The 16,519-nt window shown below is 47.0% G+C and overlaps 1 protein-coding gene across 1 annotated transcript in view; it reads left to right on the plus strand.

Annotated features, from left to right (window-relative positions):
- Positions 1–4,613, plus strand: part of LOC129856871 (neurensin-1-like) — a 13,833-nt gene extending 9,220 nt beyond the window's left edge. Inside the window, exon 3 of the mRNA XM_055924601.1 lies at positions 2,767–4,613. Within this exon, the coding sequence (XP_055780576.1) occupies positions 2,767–3,165 (399 nt within the window). The 3' untranslated portion in view covers positions 3,166–4,613. The remainder of the gene's footprint in view (positions 1–2,766) is intronic.
- Positions 4,614–16,519: the final 11,906 nt, after the last annotated feature.

Below are 16,519 nucleotides of genomic sequence, written 5' to 3' on the forward strand. Positions count from 1 at the left end.
TTGGGATATTGGGATATTGGGATATTGGGATATTGAGATATTGGGATATTGGGATATTTGGATATTGGGATATTGGGATATTGGGGTATTGGGATATTGGGATATTGGGATATTTGGATATTGGGATATTTGGATATTGGGATATTGAGATATTGGGATATTGGGATATTTGGATATTGGGATATTGGGATATTGAGATATTGGGATATTGGGATATTGAGATATTGGGATATTGAGATATTGGGATATTGGGGTATTGGGATATTGGGATATTGAGATATTGGGATTTTGGGATATTGGGATATTGGGATATTGGGATATTGGGATTTTGGGATATTGGGATATTGGGATATTGGGATATTGGGATATTGGGATATTGGGATATTGGGATATTGAGATATTGGAATATTGGGATATTGAGATATTAATATTGGGATATTGGGGCCAAGGTGCTGATAACATCCTGACATGGTCTGGGTAGTGTATTGAGCCAGGTTACGGTGAACATCTGCCTGTTCAGGTCTGTCTAGTGTTAGGAACCATGATCCTGTCTCTCCTCCAGGTCTGTCTAGTGTTAGGAACCCTGATCCTGTCTCTCTCTCCTCCAGGTCTGTCTAGTGTTAGGAACCCTGATCCTGTGTCTCCCTCCCCCAGGTCTGTCTAGTGTTAGGAACCCTGATCCTGTCTCTCTCTCCCCCAGGTCTGTCTAGTGTTAGGAACCCTGATCCTGTCTCTCCCTCCCCCAGGTCTGTCTAGTGTTAGGAACCCTGATCCTGTCTCTCCCTCCCCCAGGTCTGTCTAGTGTTAGGAACCCTGATCCTGTCTCTCCCCCAGGTCTGTCTAGTGTTAGGAACCCCAAACCTGTCTCTCCCCCCCCCCCAGGTCTGTCTAGTGTTAGGAACCCTGATCCTGTCTCTCTCTCCTCCAGGTCTGTCTAGTGTTAGGAACCCTGATCCTGTCTCTCCCCCAGGTCTGTCTAGTGTTAGGAACCCTGATCCTGTCTCTCTCTCCCCCAGGTCTGTCTAGTGTTAGGAACCCTGATCCTGTCTCTCCCTCTCCTCCAGGTCTGTCTAGTGTTAGGAACCCTGATCCTGTGTCTCCCTCCCCCAGGTCTGTCTAGTGTTAGGAACCCTGATCCTGTCTCTCCCTCCCCCAGGTCTGTCTAGTGTTAGGAACCCTGATCGTGTCTCTCCCTCCTCCAGGTCTGTCTAGTGTTAGGAACCCTGATCCTGTCTCCCTCTCCCCCAGGTCTGTCTAGTGTTAGGAACCCTGATCCTGTCTCTCCCTCTCCCCCAGGTCTGTCTAGTGTTAGGAACCCTGATCCTGTCTCTCTCTCCCCCAGGTCTGTCTAATGTTAGGAACCCTGATCCTGTCTCTCTCTCCCCCAGGTCTGTCTAGTGTTAGGAACCCTGATCCTGTCTCTCTCTCCTCCAGGTCTGTCTAGTGTTAGGAACCCTGATCCTGTCTCTCTCACCCCCAGGTCTGTCTAGTGTTAGGAACCCTGATCCTGTCTCTCTCTCCTCCAGGTCTGTCTAGTGTTAGGAACCCTGATCCTGTCTCTCCCTCCCCCAGGTCTGTCTAGTGTTAGGAACCCTGATCCTGTGTCTCCCTCCCCCAGGTCTGTCTAGTGTTAGGAACCCTGATCCTGTCTCTCTCTCCTCCAGGTCTGTCTAGTGTTAGGAACCCTGATCCTGTCTCTCTCTCCTCCAGGTCTGTCTAGTGTTAGGAACCCTGATCCTGTCTCTCTCTCCCCCAGGTCTGTCTAGTGTTAGGAACCCTGATCCTGTCTCTCTCTCCTCCAGGTCTGTCTAGTGTTAGGAACCCTGATCCTGTCTCTCTCTCCCCCAGGTCTGTCTAGTGTTAGGAACCCTGATCCTGTCTCTCTCTCCCCCAGGTCTGTCTAGTGTTAGGAACCCTGATCCTGTCTCTCTCTCCCCCAGGTCTGTCTAGTGTTAGGAACCCTGATCCTGTGTCTCCCTCCCCCAGGTCTGTCTAGTGTTAGGAACCCTGATCCCGTCTCTCTCTCCCCCAGGTCTGTCTAGTGTTAGGAACCCTGATCCTGTGTCTCCCTCCCCCAGGTCTGTCTAGTGTTAGGAACCCTGATCCTGTCTCTCTCTCCCCCAGGTCTGTCTAGTGTTGGGAACCCTGATCCTGTCTCTCTCTCCTCCAGGTCTGTCTAGTGTTAGGAACCCTGATCCTGTCTCCCTCTCCCCCAGGTCTGTCTAGTGTTAGGAACCCTGATCCTGTCTCCCTCTCCCCCAGGTCTGTCTAGTGTTAGGAACCCTGATCCTGTCTCTCTCTCCCCCAGGTCTGTCTAGTGTTAGGAACTCTGATCCTGTCTCTCCCTCCTCCAGGTCTGTCTAGTGTTAGGAACCCTGATCCTGTGTCTCCCTCCCCCAGGTCTGTCTAGTGTTAGGAACCCTGATCCTGTCTCTCTCTCCCCCAGGTCTGTCTAGTGTTAGGAACCCTGATCCTGTCTCTCCCTCCCCCAGGTCTGTCTAGTGTTAGGAACCCTGATCCTGTCTCCCTCCTCCAGGTCTGTCTAGTGTTAGGAACCCTGATCCTGTCTCTCTCTCCCCCAGGTCTGTCTAGTGTTAGGAACCCTGATCCTGTCTCTCTCTCCTCCAGGTCTGTCTAGTGTTAGGAACCCTGATCCTGTCTCTCTCTCCCCCAGTTCTGTCTAGTGTTAGGAACCCTGATCCTGTCTCTCTCTCCCCCAGTTCTGTCTAGTGTTAGGAACCCTGATCCTGTCTCTCTCTCCTCCAGGTCTGTCTAGCGTTAGGAACCCTGATTCTGGTGACAGGCCTCATTGTCCTACTGGTGGGCTACTCCACCCCGACTAAGATCGAAGCGTTCGGGGAAGACGAGCTCCTCTTCGTCGACAGCCACGCTGTGCGCTACAACCGAGCCTTGGACGTGTGCAAGCTGACGGGCGCCGTGCTGTTCTGCGTGGGCGGCGGCCTGATGGCCGTAGGTCTCCTCCTCTCGGCCTTCTCAAAGAGCTACTCCAAGGAGGAGCTGTACCTGCAGCAGAAGTTTAAGGAGAAGCTGGTTGATATCCAGAATACCGTCCATCCCGTCACCAGAGCCCCTACTCCGGGGGAGAGTAAGATCCCTGTCACCCTGTCTAAAGTGCAAAGTGTCCAGCCCAACTCAGAGACATAACAGTTATCGATGTAGTAGTGAGAGGTAGATCATCAGTGGTGTTCATGTGTCCTTGTTTCCTTACCCTTCTAAAGGTCAGCTTACGTCATTTTAGTGCTTCTCCTTAAAAACAAATCCTGTGTATCCAGCACTTAGACTAAAGGCTGCAGGAGGAATCACACAGCTCCTTTCATGTAACGCTGTGTAATTAAGGCTGCAGGAGGTTTCACACAGCTCATTTCATGTAACGCTGTGTTATAAAGGCCACAGGAGGTTTCACACAGCTCCTTTCATGTAACGCTGTGTTATAAAGGCAGCAGGAGGTTTCACACAGCTCCTTTCATGTAACGCTGTGTTATAAAGGCCACAGGAGGAATCACACAGCTCCTTTCATGTAACGCTGTGTTATAAAGGCTGCAGGAGGAATCACACAGCTCCTTTCATGTAACGCTGTGTTATAAAGGCTGCAGGAGGTTTCACACAGCTCCTTTCATGTAACGCTGTGTTATAAAGGCTGCAGGAGGATTCACACAGCTCCTTTCATGTAACGCTGTGTAATTAAGGCTGCAGGAGGTTTCACACAGCTCCTTTCATGTAACGCTGTGTAATTAAGGCCGCAGGAGGTCTCACACAGCTCCTTTCACGTCAATCTGTGTTAGTGTCAACTACTAGCTGGGTTACAATCAGCCTACGTGATTAATGTACCTAGACCAAGAAACTAACAGACTCACTGTATAGAGCAGTGGTTCTCACCCTGGGGTACTTATCCTATCCACAGAGGGTACTTATCATATCCACAGGCAGAACTTATCCTATCCACAGAGGGTACTTATCATATCCACAGGCAGAACGTATCCTATCCACAGAGGGTACTTATCCTATCCACAGGCAGAACGTATCCTATCCACAGGCAGAACTTATCCTATCCACAGAGGGTACTTATCATATCCACAGGCAGAACTTATCCAATCCACGGGGGGTACTTATCATATCCACAGGCAGAACTTATCCTATCCACAGAGGGTACTTATCATATCCACAGGCAGAACTTATCCTATCCACAGAGGGTACTTATCATATCCACAGAGGGTACTTATCCTATCCACAGAGGGTACTTATCCTATCCACAGGCAGAACGTATCCTATCCACAGGCAGAACTTATCCAATCCACAGAGGGTACTTATCATATCCACATGGAGTACTTATCCTATCCACAGGCAGAACTTATCCTATCCGCATGGGGAACTTATCCTATCCACATGGAGTACTTATCCTACCCACAGGCAGAACTTATCCTATCCACAGGGGGTACTTATCCTATCCACATGCAGAACTTATCCTATCCGCATAGGGAACTTATCCTATCCACAGGGGGTACTTATCCTATCCACAGGCAGAACTTATCCTATCCACAGGGGGTACTTATCCTATCCACATGCAGAACTTATCCTATCCGCATAGGGAACTTATCCTATCCACAGGGGGTACTTATTCTATCCACAGGCAGAACTTATCCTATCCACAGGGGGTACTTATCCTATCCACAGGCAGAACTTATCCTATCCACATGGGGTACTTATCCTATCCACAGGCAGAACGTATCCTATCCACAGGGGGTACTTATCCTATCCACAGGCAGAACTTATCCTATCCACAGACAGAACTTATCCTATCCACAGACAGAACGTATCCTATCCACAGGGGGTACTTGTCCTATCCACAGGCAGAAATCATCCTATCCACAGACAGAACTTATCCTATCCACAGGCAGAACTTATCCTATCCACAGGCAGAACTTATCCTATCCACAGGCAGAACTTATCCTATCCACAGGCAGAACTTATCCTATCCACAGGGGGTACTTATCCTATCCACAGGCAGAACTTATCCTATCCACAGGGGGTACTTATCCTATCCACAGGGGGTACTTATCCTATCCACAGGCAGAAATCATCCTATCCACAGACAGAACTTATCCTATCCACAGGCAGAACTTATCCTATCCACAGGCAGAACTTATCCTATCCACAGGCAGAACTTATCCTATCCACAGGCAGAACTTATCCTATCCACAGGGGGTACTTATCCTATCCACAGGCAGAACTTATCCTATCCACAGGCAGAACGTATCCTATCCACAGGGGGTACTTATCCTATCCACAGGCAGAACTTATCCTATCCACAGGGGGTACTTATCCTATCCACAGGCAGAACTTATCCAATCCACGGGGGTTACTTATCCTATCCACAGAGGGTACTTATCATATCCACAGGCAGAGCTTATCCTATCCACAGAGGGTACTTATCATATCCACAGAGGGTACTTATCCTATCCACAGAGGGTACTTATCCTATCCACAGGCAGAACGTATCCTATCCACAGGCAGAACTTATCCTATCCACAGAGGGTACTTATCATATCCACAGGCAGAACTTATCCAATCCACGGGGGGTACTTATCCTATCCACATGCAGAACTTATCCTATCCACAGGGGGTACTTATCCTATCCACAGGCAGAACTTATCCTATCCACAGACAGAACGTATCCTATCCACAGGGGGTACTTATCCTATCCACAGGCAGAAATCATCCTATCCACAGACAGAACTTATCCTATCCACAGGCAGAACTTATCCTATCCACATGCAGAACTTATCCTATCCACAGGGGGTACTTATCCTATCCACAGGCAGACCTTATCCTATCCACAGGGGGTACTTATCCTATCCACAGGCAGCACTTATCCTATCCACAGGCAGAACTTATCCTATCCACAGGGGGTACTTATCCTATCCACAGGCAGAACTTATCCTATCCACGGGGGTTACTTATCCTATCCACAGGCAGCACTTATCCTATCCACAGGCAGAACTTATCCTATCCACAGGGGGTACTTATCCTATCCACAGGCAGAACTTATCCTATCCACAGGCAGAACTTATCCTATCCACAGGGGGTACTTATCCTATCCACAGGCAGAACTTATCCTATCCACGGGGGTTACTTATCCTATCCACAGGCAGCACTTATCCTATCCACGGGGGGGTACTTATCCTATCCACAGGGGCACTTATCCTATCCACAGGCAGAATGTATCCTATCCACAGGCAGAACTTATCCTATCCACAGGCAGAACTTATCCTATCCACAGGGGGTACTTATCCTATCCACAGGGGGTACTTATCCTATCCGCATGGGGTACTTATCCTATCCACAGGCAGAACTTATCCTATCCACAGGGGGTTCTTATCATATCCACAGGGGTACTTATCCTATCCACAGGCAGACCTTATCCTATCCACAGGCAGAACTTATCCTATCCACAGGCAGACCTTATCCTATCCACAGGGGGTTCTTATCCTATCCACATGGGGTACTTATCCTATCCACAGGCAGAACGTATCCTATCCACAGGCAGAACTTATCCTATCCACAGGGGGAACTTATCCTATCCACAGGCAGAACTTATCCTATCCACAGGGGGTACTTATCCTATCCACAGGGGGTACTTATCCTATCCACATGGGGAACTTATACTATCACAGGCAGAACCTATCCTATCCACAGGCAAAACTTATCCTATCCACAGGCAGAACTTATCCTATCCACAGGGGGTACTCATCCTATCACAGGCAGAACTTATCCTATCCACAGGGGGTACTTATCCTATCACAGGCAGAACTTATCCTATCCACAGGGGGTACTCATCCTATCACAGGCAGAACTTATCCTATCCACAGGGGGTACTTATCCTATCACAGGCAGAACTTATCCTATCCACAGGGGGTACTCATCCTATCCACAGGCAGAACTTATCCTATCCACATGGGGTACTTATCCTATCCACAGGGGTACTTATCCTATCCACAGGGGGTACTTGGGAAGACTCATCAGAACGTAGGCCTACTGGTCAAATGAGGGGGTACTTCTGGGGTACAGTCAACAGAAAGGGTAGCAAGCCACTAATATAGAGGACATGCCCTGAGTGGACAAAACATTAAGAACACCTGCTCTTCCCATGAGACTGACCAGGGGAATCATCTCTGGGCTAGTATCCCGAACTAACACTGACTGGACAAAACATTAAGAACACCTGCTCTTTCCATGACATAGACTGACCAGGTGAATCCAGGTGAAAGCTATGATCCCTCATTGATTTCCCTTAAATCCACTTCAATCAGTGTAGATGAAGGGGAGGAGACAAGTTAAAGAAGGATTTTTAAGCCTTGAGACAATTAGAGACATGGAGTGTGCCATTCAGAGGGTGAATGGGGCAAGACTAAAGATTTAAGTGCCTTTAAACGGGGTATGGTAGTAGGTGCCAGGCGCACCAGTTTCAGTGTGTCAAGAACTGCACCGCTGCTGGGTTTTTCACACTCAACTGTTTCCCGTGTGTGTCAAGAATGGTCCACCACCCAAAAGGACATCCAGCCCACTTGACACAACTGTGAGAAGCATTGGAGTCAACAAGGGCCAGCCTCCTTGTGGAACGGCTTCCGAACACCTTGAGTCCACGAGCCCAGACGAATTGAGTCTGTTTCCTGCAACTCAATATGAGGAAGGTGTTCTTAATGTTTTGTCCAACTCAGTGTCTCCACTAACGGCTGGAGGCATCACACAGCTCCTTTGATCTAACTCTTTATCAGTGACACTCAGTCACTGTCTAGCGTAGGTTTTTCATCTTGACTGGATTTATGAGTGTCATCTTCAGCAGTGAAGAATCGAAAGAATGGGGGTCCCTTTTTCCCAAAACTATCTATATTGAGCCGAAGCAATTGCTGCCAACTGTTGTTCTATAATTGCTGTGGTGTAACTAGCAGCAGCTGTGGTGTAACTAGCAGCAGCTGTGATGTAACTAGCAGCAGCTGTGATGTAACTAGCAGCAGCTGTGGTGTAACTAGCCGCAGCTGTGGTGTAACTAGCAGCAGCTGTGGTGTAACTAGCAGCAGCTGTGATGTAACTAGCAGCAGCTGTGGTGTAACTAGCCGCAGCTGTGGTGTAACTAGCAGCAGCTATGGTGTAACTAGCAGCAGCTGTGATGTAACTAGCAGCAGCTGTGATGTAACTAGCAGCAGCTGTGGTGTAACTAGCAGCTGTGGTGTAACTAGCAGCAGCTGTGGTGTAACTAGCAGCAGCTGTGGTGTAACTAGCCGCAGCTGTGGTGTAACTAGCAGCAGCTATGGTGTAACTAGCAGCAGCTGTGATGTAACTAGCAGCAGCTGTGATGTAACTAGCAGCAGCTGTGGTGTAACTAGCAGCAGTTGTGATGTAACTAACAGCAACTGTGGTGTAACTAGCAGCAGCTGTGGTGTAACTAGCAGCAGTTGTGATGTAACTAACAGCAACTGTGGTGTAACTAGCAGCAGCTGTGGTGTAACTAGCAGCAGCTGTGATGTAACTAGCAGCAGCTGTGATGTAACTAGCAGCAGCTATGGTGTAACTAGCAGCAGCTGTGATGTAACTAGCAGCAGCTGTGATGTAACTAGCAGCTGTGGTGTAACTAGCAGCAGCTGTGGTGTAACTAGCAGCAGCTGTGGTGTAACTAGCCGCAGCTGTGGTGTAACTAGCAGCAGCTATGGTGTAACTAGCAGCAGCTGTGATGTAACTAGCAGCAGCTGTGATGTAACTAGCAGCAGCTGTGGTGTAACTAGCAGCAGTTGTGATGTAACTAACAGCAACTGTGGTGTAACTAGCAGCAGCTGTGGTGTAACTAGCAGCAGTTGTGATGTAACTAACAGCAACTGTGGTGTAACTAGCAGCAGCTGTGGTGTAACTAACAGCAGCTGTGGTGTAACTAGCAGCAGCTGTGGTGTAACTAGCAGCAGCTGTGGTGTAACTAGCAGCAGCTGTGGTGTAACTAGCAGCAGCTGTGGTGTAACTAGCAGCTGTGGTGTAACTAGCAGCAGCTGTGGTGTAACTAGCAGCAGCTGTGGTGTAACTAGCAGCAGCTGTGGTGTAACTAGCAGCAGTTGTGATGTAACTAGCAGCAGCTGTGGTGTAACTAGCAGCAGTTGTGATGTAACTAGCAGCAGCTGTGGTGTAACTAGCAGCAGCTGTGATGTAACTAGCAGCAGCTGTGGTGTAACTAGCAGCAGCTGTGATGTAACTAGCAGCAGCTGTGGTGTAACTAGCAGCAGCTGTGGTGTAACTAGCAGCAGTTGTGATGTAACTAACAGCAGCTGTGGTGTAACTAGCAGCAGTTGTGATGTAACTAACAGCAACTGTGGTGTAACTAGCAGCTGTGGTGTAACTAACAGCAGCTGTGATGTAACTAGCAGCAGCTGTGGTGTAACTAGCAGCAGCTGTGGTGTAACTAGCAGCAGCTGTGATGTAACTAACAGCAGCTGTGGTGTAACTAACAGCAGCTGTGGTGTAACTAGCAGCAGCTGTGGTGTAACTAGCAGCAGCTGTGGTGTAACTAGCAGCAGCTGTGGTGTAACTAGCAGCAGTTGTGATGTAACTAACAGCAGCTGTGGTGTAACTAGCAGCAGTTGTGATGTAACTAACAGCAACTGTGGTGTAACTAGCAGCTGTGGTGTAACTAACAGCAGCTGTGGTGTAACTAACAGCAGCTGTGGTGTAACTAACAGCAGCTGTGGTGTAACTAGCAGCAGCTGTGGTGTAACTAGCAGCAGCTGTGGTGTAACTAACAGCAGCTGTGGTGTAACTAGCAGCAGCTGTGATGTAACTAGCAGCAGCTGTGGTGTAACTAGCAGCAGCTGTGGTGTAACTAACAGCAGCTGTGGTGTAACTAACAGCAGCTGTGGTGTAACTAGCAGCAGCTGTGGTGTAACTAGCAGCAGCTGTGATGTAACTAGCAGCAGCTGTGGTGTAACTAGCAGCAGCTGTTATGTAACTAGCAGCAGCTGTGGTGTAACTAGCAGCAGCTGTGGTGTAACTAGCAGCAGCTGTGATGTAACTAGCAGCAGCTGTGGTGTAACTAGCAGCAGCTGTTATGTAACTAGCAGCAGCTGTGGTGTAACTAACAGCAGCTGTGGTGTAACTAGCAGCAGCTGTGGTGTAACTAACAGCAGCTGTGGTGTAACTAGCAGCAGCTGTGGTGTTTGATGTGTAGTCCTGTGATTGATGTTCATTTCCTACTCAGTTCAAAGTAACACAGCTCATTGTAACAGCGGACAGGAAGCACACAGAGTGAGGAAAAGCCTTTAACACAGAGGATTTGTGTTCCACAGTGGTACAATAACAACGGGATTGCTACTGTAGTTGTGTTGTGGTTTTAATTACGTACAAATAATGTATCTTTGCAAAAAACATAAAACAGAATTCTCCTCAGTTCCCAGATAAGGTAGAAGATATATAGGTTTTATCAAACAGTTGAAACGTCTCTAAAGGATAAATCTTACATTTACATTCTGATCTGTCACCACCTCTCTTGGATTCAAACCCCTATGTCATGTTATCATAAATCACAACATCAGATTCAAACCCCTATGTCATGTTGTTATAAATCACAACATCAGATTCAAACCCCTATGTCAGGTTGTTATAAATCACAACATAGAATCTATAGACACAAGGCAGGGTGATAAAGATACTGGGCTGCTGAGGACATCAGATGCACCAGACGCTGGACGTGACGTTACATTAGACTAGTGTTCTGTCAGTTCAGACACAACGGAGCTCTGGCAGGGGTAGAACGGACACTAAAAGCTGCTACATTTTGTTTATAGGGGGAAACCAGGTGATCTGGGACTTAACAAGAGCTGAATATTCTGTGTTGCAGCTTTCTTTAACCTTTTGGATTAATTTCTCTTCAAATGAATATATCAGCTTTGAATTTTCATGTTTGTAAAATACCATTATTGTAAAATACCAAGTACCATAGTGTGTGATCTGATGAACTGACCTTTCATATTCGAACTGACCCCTGACCCCCTTCCTTCCTTCCTCTTTTATTTTTATAACTGTGAGATGTGACATCATCCAAACTCATCCTGTACTAGACACAACGCAGGCCAGGTGTGAAAACAGACAAAACAAGAGATTACCTGTAACTAACGATGACACCTCACCTGGAACAGTGGAGGCTGGTGGGGCGGAGATATCGGAGGACGGGCTCATTGTTAACGGCTGGGAATGGAATAAACGGAGGGGCGTCAAAACACGTGACAACTTTCGTATCCGTTCCCTTCCAACCGTTATGATGAGCCTGTCCTGACTACATCACCCACCCACCAGCCTCCACTGACCTGTAACCAAGGTAACCATTATGATGAGCCCGTCCTAACTACATCACCCACCCACCAGCCTCCACTGACCTGTAACCAAGGTAACCATTATGATGAGCCTGTCCTGACTACATCACCCACCCACCAGCCTCCACTGACCTGTAACCAAGGTAACCATTACGATGAGCCCGTCCTAACTACATCACCCACCCACCAGCCTCCACTGACCTGTAACCAAGGTAACCAACATGTCAATCTATAGAAGACAAGTCATGGGTGTGAGATAAAGCTTACAAAACAAAAACCCAGTGAGAATAACATTACAAGCTGACTAAAGAGACATATAACTATAACAGTGATTATACCAGTCACTTCTGATTGGTCAGTTTGGCTTGATGTATCCATATAGTGCCATGTTGTGAATACATTTATAATAACATTTTAAATGGAGTGAATTGAAAACCTTTATTCAAAAAACCCTGTTCCAAAATATTACAGATGAGAGTTGTGTTAAATCGAAGGGAATATTTGTTATAAAAATGGATTCTACCTATTCAGAGAAAGAAGGAACTAACAAAGATAACTCTGTCCTATATTACATGTCTATTTTTCATATAACATAATAAATACAACTTGGAATTATCAGCAGCTTACTCCTGGTGACGATTCTGTTTTCTGATCAACTGTCTCATCTCTGTCCGCCATTTTATGTCCTTAACCTCTTTGTTATCGTAATAGTAATATATAGTATATACCCAACCACTGTTATTGTTTTACACAACATGTGTTATTATCAACATCCTGTAAAGACACAGGAAGAGGACTTTTGAAAGGAAGTAGAGACATGACCTTGTTATTTCTAGCAGCTTGAAGAGGCTGGTGGGAGAGAGAGGCGCGAGGGAGAGAGAGGTGCGAGGACGAGGGAGAGAGAGGCGCGAGGGAGAGAGAGGCGCGAGGACGAGGGAGAGAGAGGCGCGAGCGAGAGAGAGACGCGAGGGAGAGAGAGGCTGGTGGGAGAGAGAGGTGCGAGGGAGAGAGAGACGCGAGGACGAGGGAGAAAGAGACGCGTGGGAGAGAGAGGCGCGAGGGAGAGAGAGGCGCGAGGGAGAGAGAGGCGCGAGGGAGAGAGAGGCGCGAGGACGAGGGAGAGAGAGGCGCGAGCGAGAGAGAGACGCGAGGGAGAGAGAGGCTGGTGGGAGAGAGAGGCGCGGGGGAGAGAGAGACGCGAGAACGAGGGAAAGAGAGGCTGGTGGGAGAGAGGCGCGAGGGAGAGAGAGGCGCGAGGGAGAGAGAGGCGCGAGGACGAGGGAGAGAGAGGCTGGTGGGAGAGAGAGGCGCGAGGAGAGAGAGGCGCGAGGACGAGGGAGAGAGAGGCTGGTGGGAGAGAGAGGCGTGAGGGAGAGAGAGGCGCGAGGACGAGGGAGAGAGAGGCTGGTGGGAGAGAGAGGCGCGAGGGAGAGAGAGACGCGAGGGAGAGAGAGGCGCGAGGACGAGGGAGAGAGAGGCGCGAGTGAGAGAGAGACGCGAGGGAGAGAGAGGCTGGTGGGAGAGAGAGGCGCGAGGGAGAGAGAGACGCGAGGGAGAGAGAGGCTGGTGGGAGAGAGGCGCGAGGGAGAGAGGCGCGAGGGAGAGAGAGGCTGGAGGGAGAGAGAGGCTGGTGGGAGAGAGAGGCTGGAGGGAGAGAGAGGCTGGTGGGAGAGAGAGGCTGGTGGGAGAGAGAGGCTGGTGGGAGAGAGAGGCTGGTGGGAGAGAGAGACGCGAGGGAGAGAGAGGCGCGAGGGAGAAAGAGGCGGGAGGGAAAGAGGGGTGAGGGAGAGAGAGGTGCGAGGGAGAGAGAGGCGCGAGGGAGAGGGACAGAGGGTATAAACGGTGCTCCTAGAAATAGAACTCGAGGATGCTCACAGCGTCTGATGACTCACCAGGTTAATGGTTTCTCTAGGCTGTGTGTGTCTCATTCCCAACCTATGCGACTGCAGATAGGACATGGGGAAAGGGGCTGCTGCAAACGGTCTCTTACGGTAATCAATCCATGCGGATTCAAAAGCAAAATTTAGAAATTTTATTTTCAGGTGTTGTGTCATGTGCTCTTTCGTAATAACTCATTACACAGACCTTCCATCCATAACATCATGTAATAACTCATTACACAGACCTTCCATCCATAACATCATGTAATAACTCATTACACAGACCTTCCATCCATAACATCATGTAATAACTCATTACACAGACCTTCCTCCCATAACATCATGTAATAACTCATTACACAGACCTTCCATCCTTTAAAACTTCCTATGGCTGCAAGCCCTAAGTCGGGATCAATATGACAACAGCCACTTCAAGTGCAGGGCGCGAAATTCAAAATATATGTTTTAGAAATATTTAGTTTTCACACATTAACAAGTCCAATACAGCATATGAAAGATAAACATCTTGTGAATCCAGCCAACATGTCCGATTTTTAAAATGTTTTACAGCGAAAACAGCATTTATGTTAGCTCACCACCAAATACAAAAAAGGACAGACATTTTTCACAGCACAGGTAGCATGCACAAAGCCAACTTAACTAACCAAGAACCAACCAAACTAACCAACAAACAACTTCATCAGATGACAGTCTTATAACATGTTATTCAATAAATCTATGTTTTGTTCGAAAAATGTGCATATTTCAGGTATAAATCATAGTTTACATTGCAGCTACAATCAGAAATTGCACCGAAAGCAGCCATAATAATTACAGACACCAACGTCAAATACCTAAATACTCATCATAAAACATTTCTGAAAAATACATAGTGTACAGCAATTGAAAGACAAGCATCTTGTGATTCCAGCCAATATTTCCGATTTCTTAAGTGTTTTACAGCGAAAACACAATATAGCGTTATATTAGCTTACCACAATAGCCAGAAACACAAGCAATTCCCCAGTAGCAAAGGTTAGCGATCGTAACAAACCAGCAAAAGATATATAATTTTTGACTAACCTTGATAAGCTTCATCAGATGACAGTCCTATAACATCAGGTTACATGTACACTTATGTTTTGCTCGAAAATGTGTATATTTAGAGCTGAAATCAGTGGTTATACATTGTGCTAACGTAGCATATTGTTCCCACAACGTCCGGATATTTTTCTGACACTTTTTCTGACACACATATTCTGACCAAATGACTATTCATAAACATAACTAAAAAATACATGTTGTATAGGAAATGATAGATACACTAGTTCTTAATACAATCGCCGTGTTAGAATTCTAAAAATAACTCCATTACGACATCCAGCTTAGGTATAGCGAGAGAGTACCCAAAAGCTGGGCGCAAACGACTAGCACAACATTTTCGACAGATATATGAAATAGCATCATAAAATGGGTCCTACTTTTGCTGATCTTTCATCAGAATGTTGTACAAGGGGTCTTTTGTCCAGAACAATCGTTGTTTGGATTTAGAACGGCCTTTTTCCCTCTCGATTTAGCAAGCACACTTGCCAAGTGGCGTGAATCTCTCCATCGTCAACAAACGGAAGAGAACGGAACACGGCAAAACTTACGAAAAAATTTCAATAATCTGATTAAACTATATTGAAAAAACATACTTTACAATGATATTGTCACATGTATCAAATAAAATCAAAGCCGGAGATATTAGTCATCCATAACAACAGCTTATCAGAATGCAAATCCAGGTCCCTCCTCGCGCTCTCCAGAAAACAGGAAACTGGTGACACGCCATGCCAAGAGCTATGATTCGAGTCCAGATCAAGTTACACACTCCATTTCTTCTCTCACTCCTTGTCGACATCTAGTGGAAGACATGTGAAGTGCATCTAAACTAATAAATATCAAGGACTTTAATAGACAGGCCCTAGAACAGTGCATCAATTTCAGATTTTCCACTTCCTGTCAGGAAGTTTGCTGCAAAATGAGCTCTGTTTTACTCACAGATATAATTCAAACGGTTTTATAAACTAGAGAGTGTTTTCTATCCAATAGTAATAATAATATGCATATTGTACGAGCAAGAATTGAGTACGAGCACCTTTTATCCGGCTACTCAATACTGCCCCTGGAGCCCAAACAGGTTAACATCATGTAATAACTCATTATACAGACCTTCCATCCATAACATCAACATGTATTCACAAATTTATACCACAGAAACTCACCACAGCTACTCTTCAAAGCTGTGGCATACAGCTCATCGATAATGTAGGTCTACGTTCCTCCCTGACATCACAGAGAGGCATACAGCTCATCCATAATGTAGGTCTTCCTCCCTGACATCACAGAGAGGCATACAGCTCATTGATAATGTAGGTCTTCCTCCCTGACATCACAGAGAGGCATACAGCTCATTGATAATGTAGGTCTTCCTCCCTGACATCACAGAGAGGCATACAGCTCATTGATAATGTAGGTCTTCCTCCCTGACATCACAGAGAGGCATCAGCTCATCCATAATGTAGGTCTTCCTCCCTGACATCACAGAGAGGCATAGAGCTCATCCATAATGTAGGTCTTCCTCCCTGACATCACAGAGAGGCATAGAGCTCATCCATAATGTAGGTCTTCCTCCCTGACATCACAGAGAGGCATACAGCTCATCCGTAATGTAGGTCTTCCTCCCTGACATCACAGAGAGGCATACAGCTCATCCATAATGTAGGTCTTCCTCCCTGACATCACAGAGAGGCATACAGCTCATCCATAATGTAGGTCTTCCTCCCTGACATCACAGAGAGGAAGCAGCAGCGTTCTCTGCAACTGTAATGATGTCTTCACATCACAGGGTCTCTGCTCACTTCTTCTGACTTCCTTCCGGTACCGAGCTGATGACTTCATTCATTCATTCACTTCCTCCCAGTCCTATTTCTTCACCAGCAGTAGTCTCCTTTCCTTAATTCTCCCACAATTCATTCACTTCCTCCCAGTCCTATTTCTTTACCAGCAGTAGTCTCCTTTCCTTACTTCTCCCACAATTCATTCACTTCCTCCCAGTCCTATTTCTTTACCAGCAGCAGTCTCCTTTCCTTACTTCTCCCACAATTCATTCACTTCCACCCAGTCCTATTTCTTTACCAGCAGCAGTCTCCTTTCCTTACTTCTCCCACAATTAATTAACTTCCTCCCAGTCCTATTTCTTTACCAGCAGCAGTCTCCTTTCCTTACTTCTCC

Source organism: Salvelinus fontinalis, chromosome 6, assembly GCF_029448725.1.
Source record: "Salvelinus fontinalis isolate EN_2023a chromosome 6, ASM2944872v1, whole genome shotgun sequence".
Classification (NCBI taxonomy): Eukaryota; Metazoa; Chordata; class Actinopteri; order Salmoniformes; family Salmonidae; genus Salvelinus; species Salvelinus fontinalis.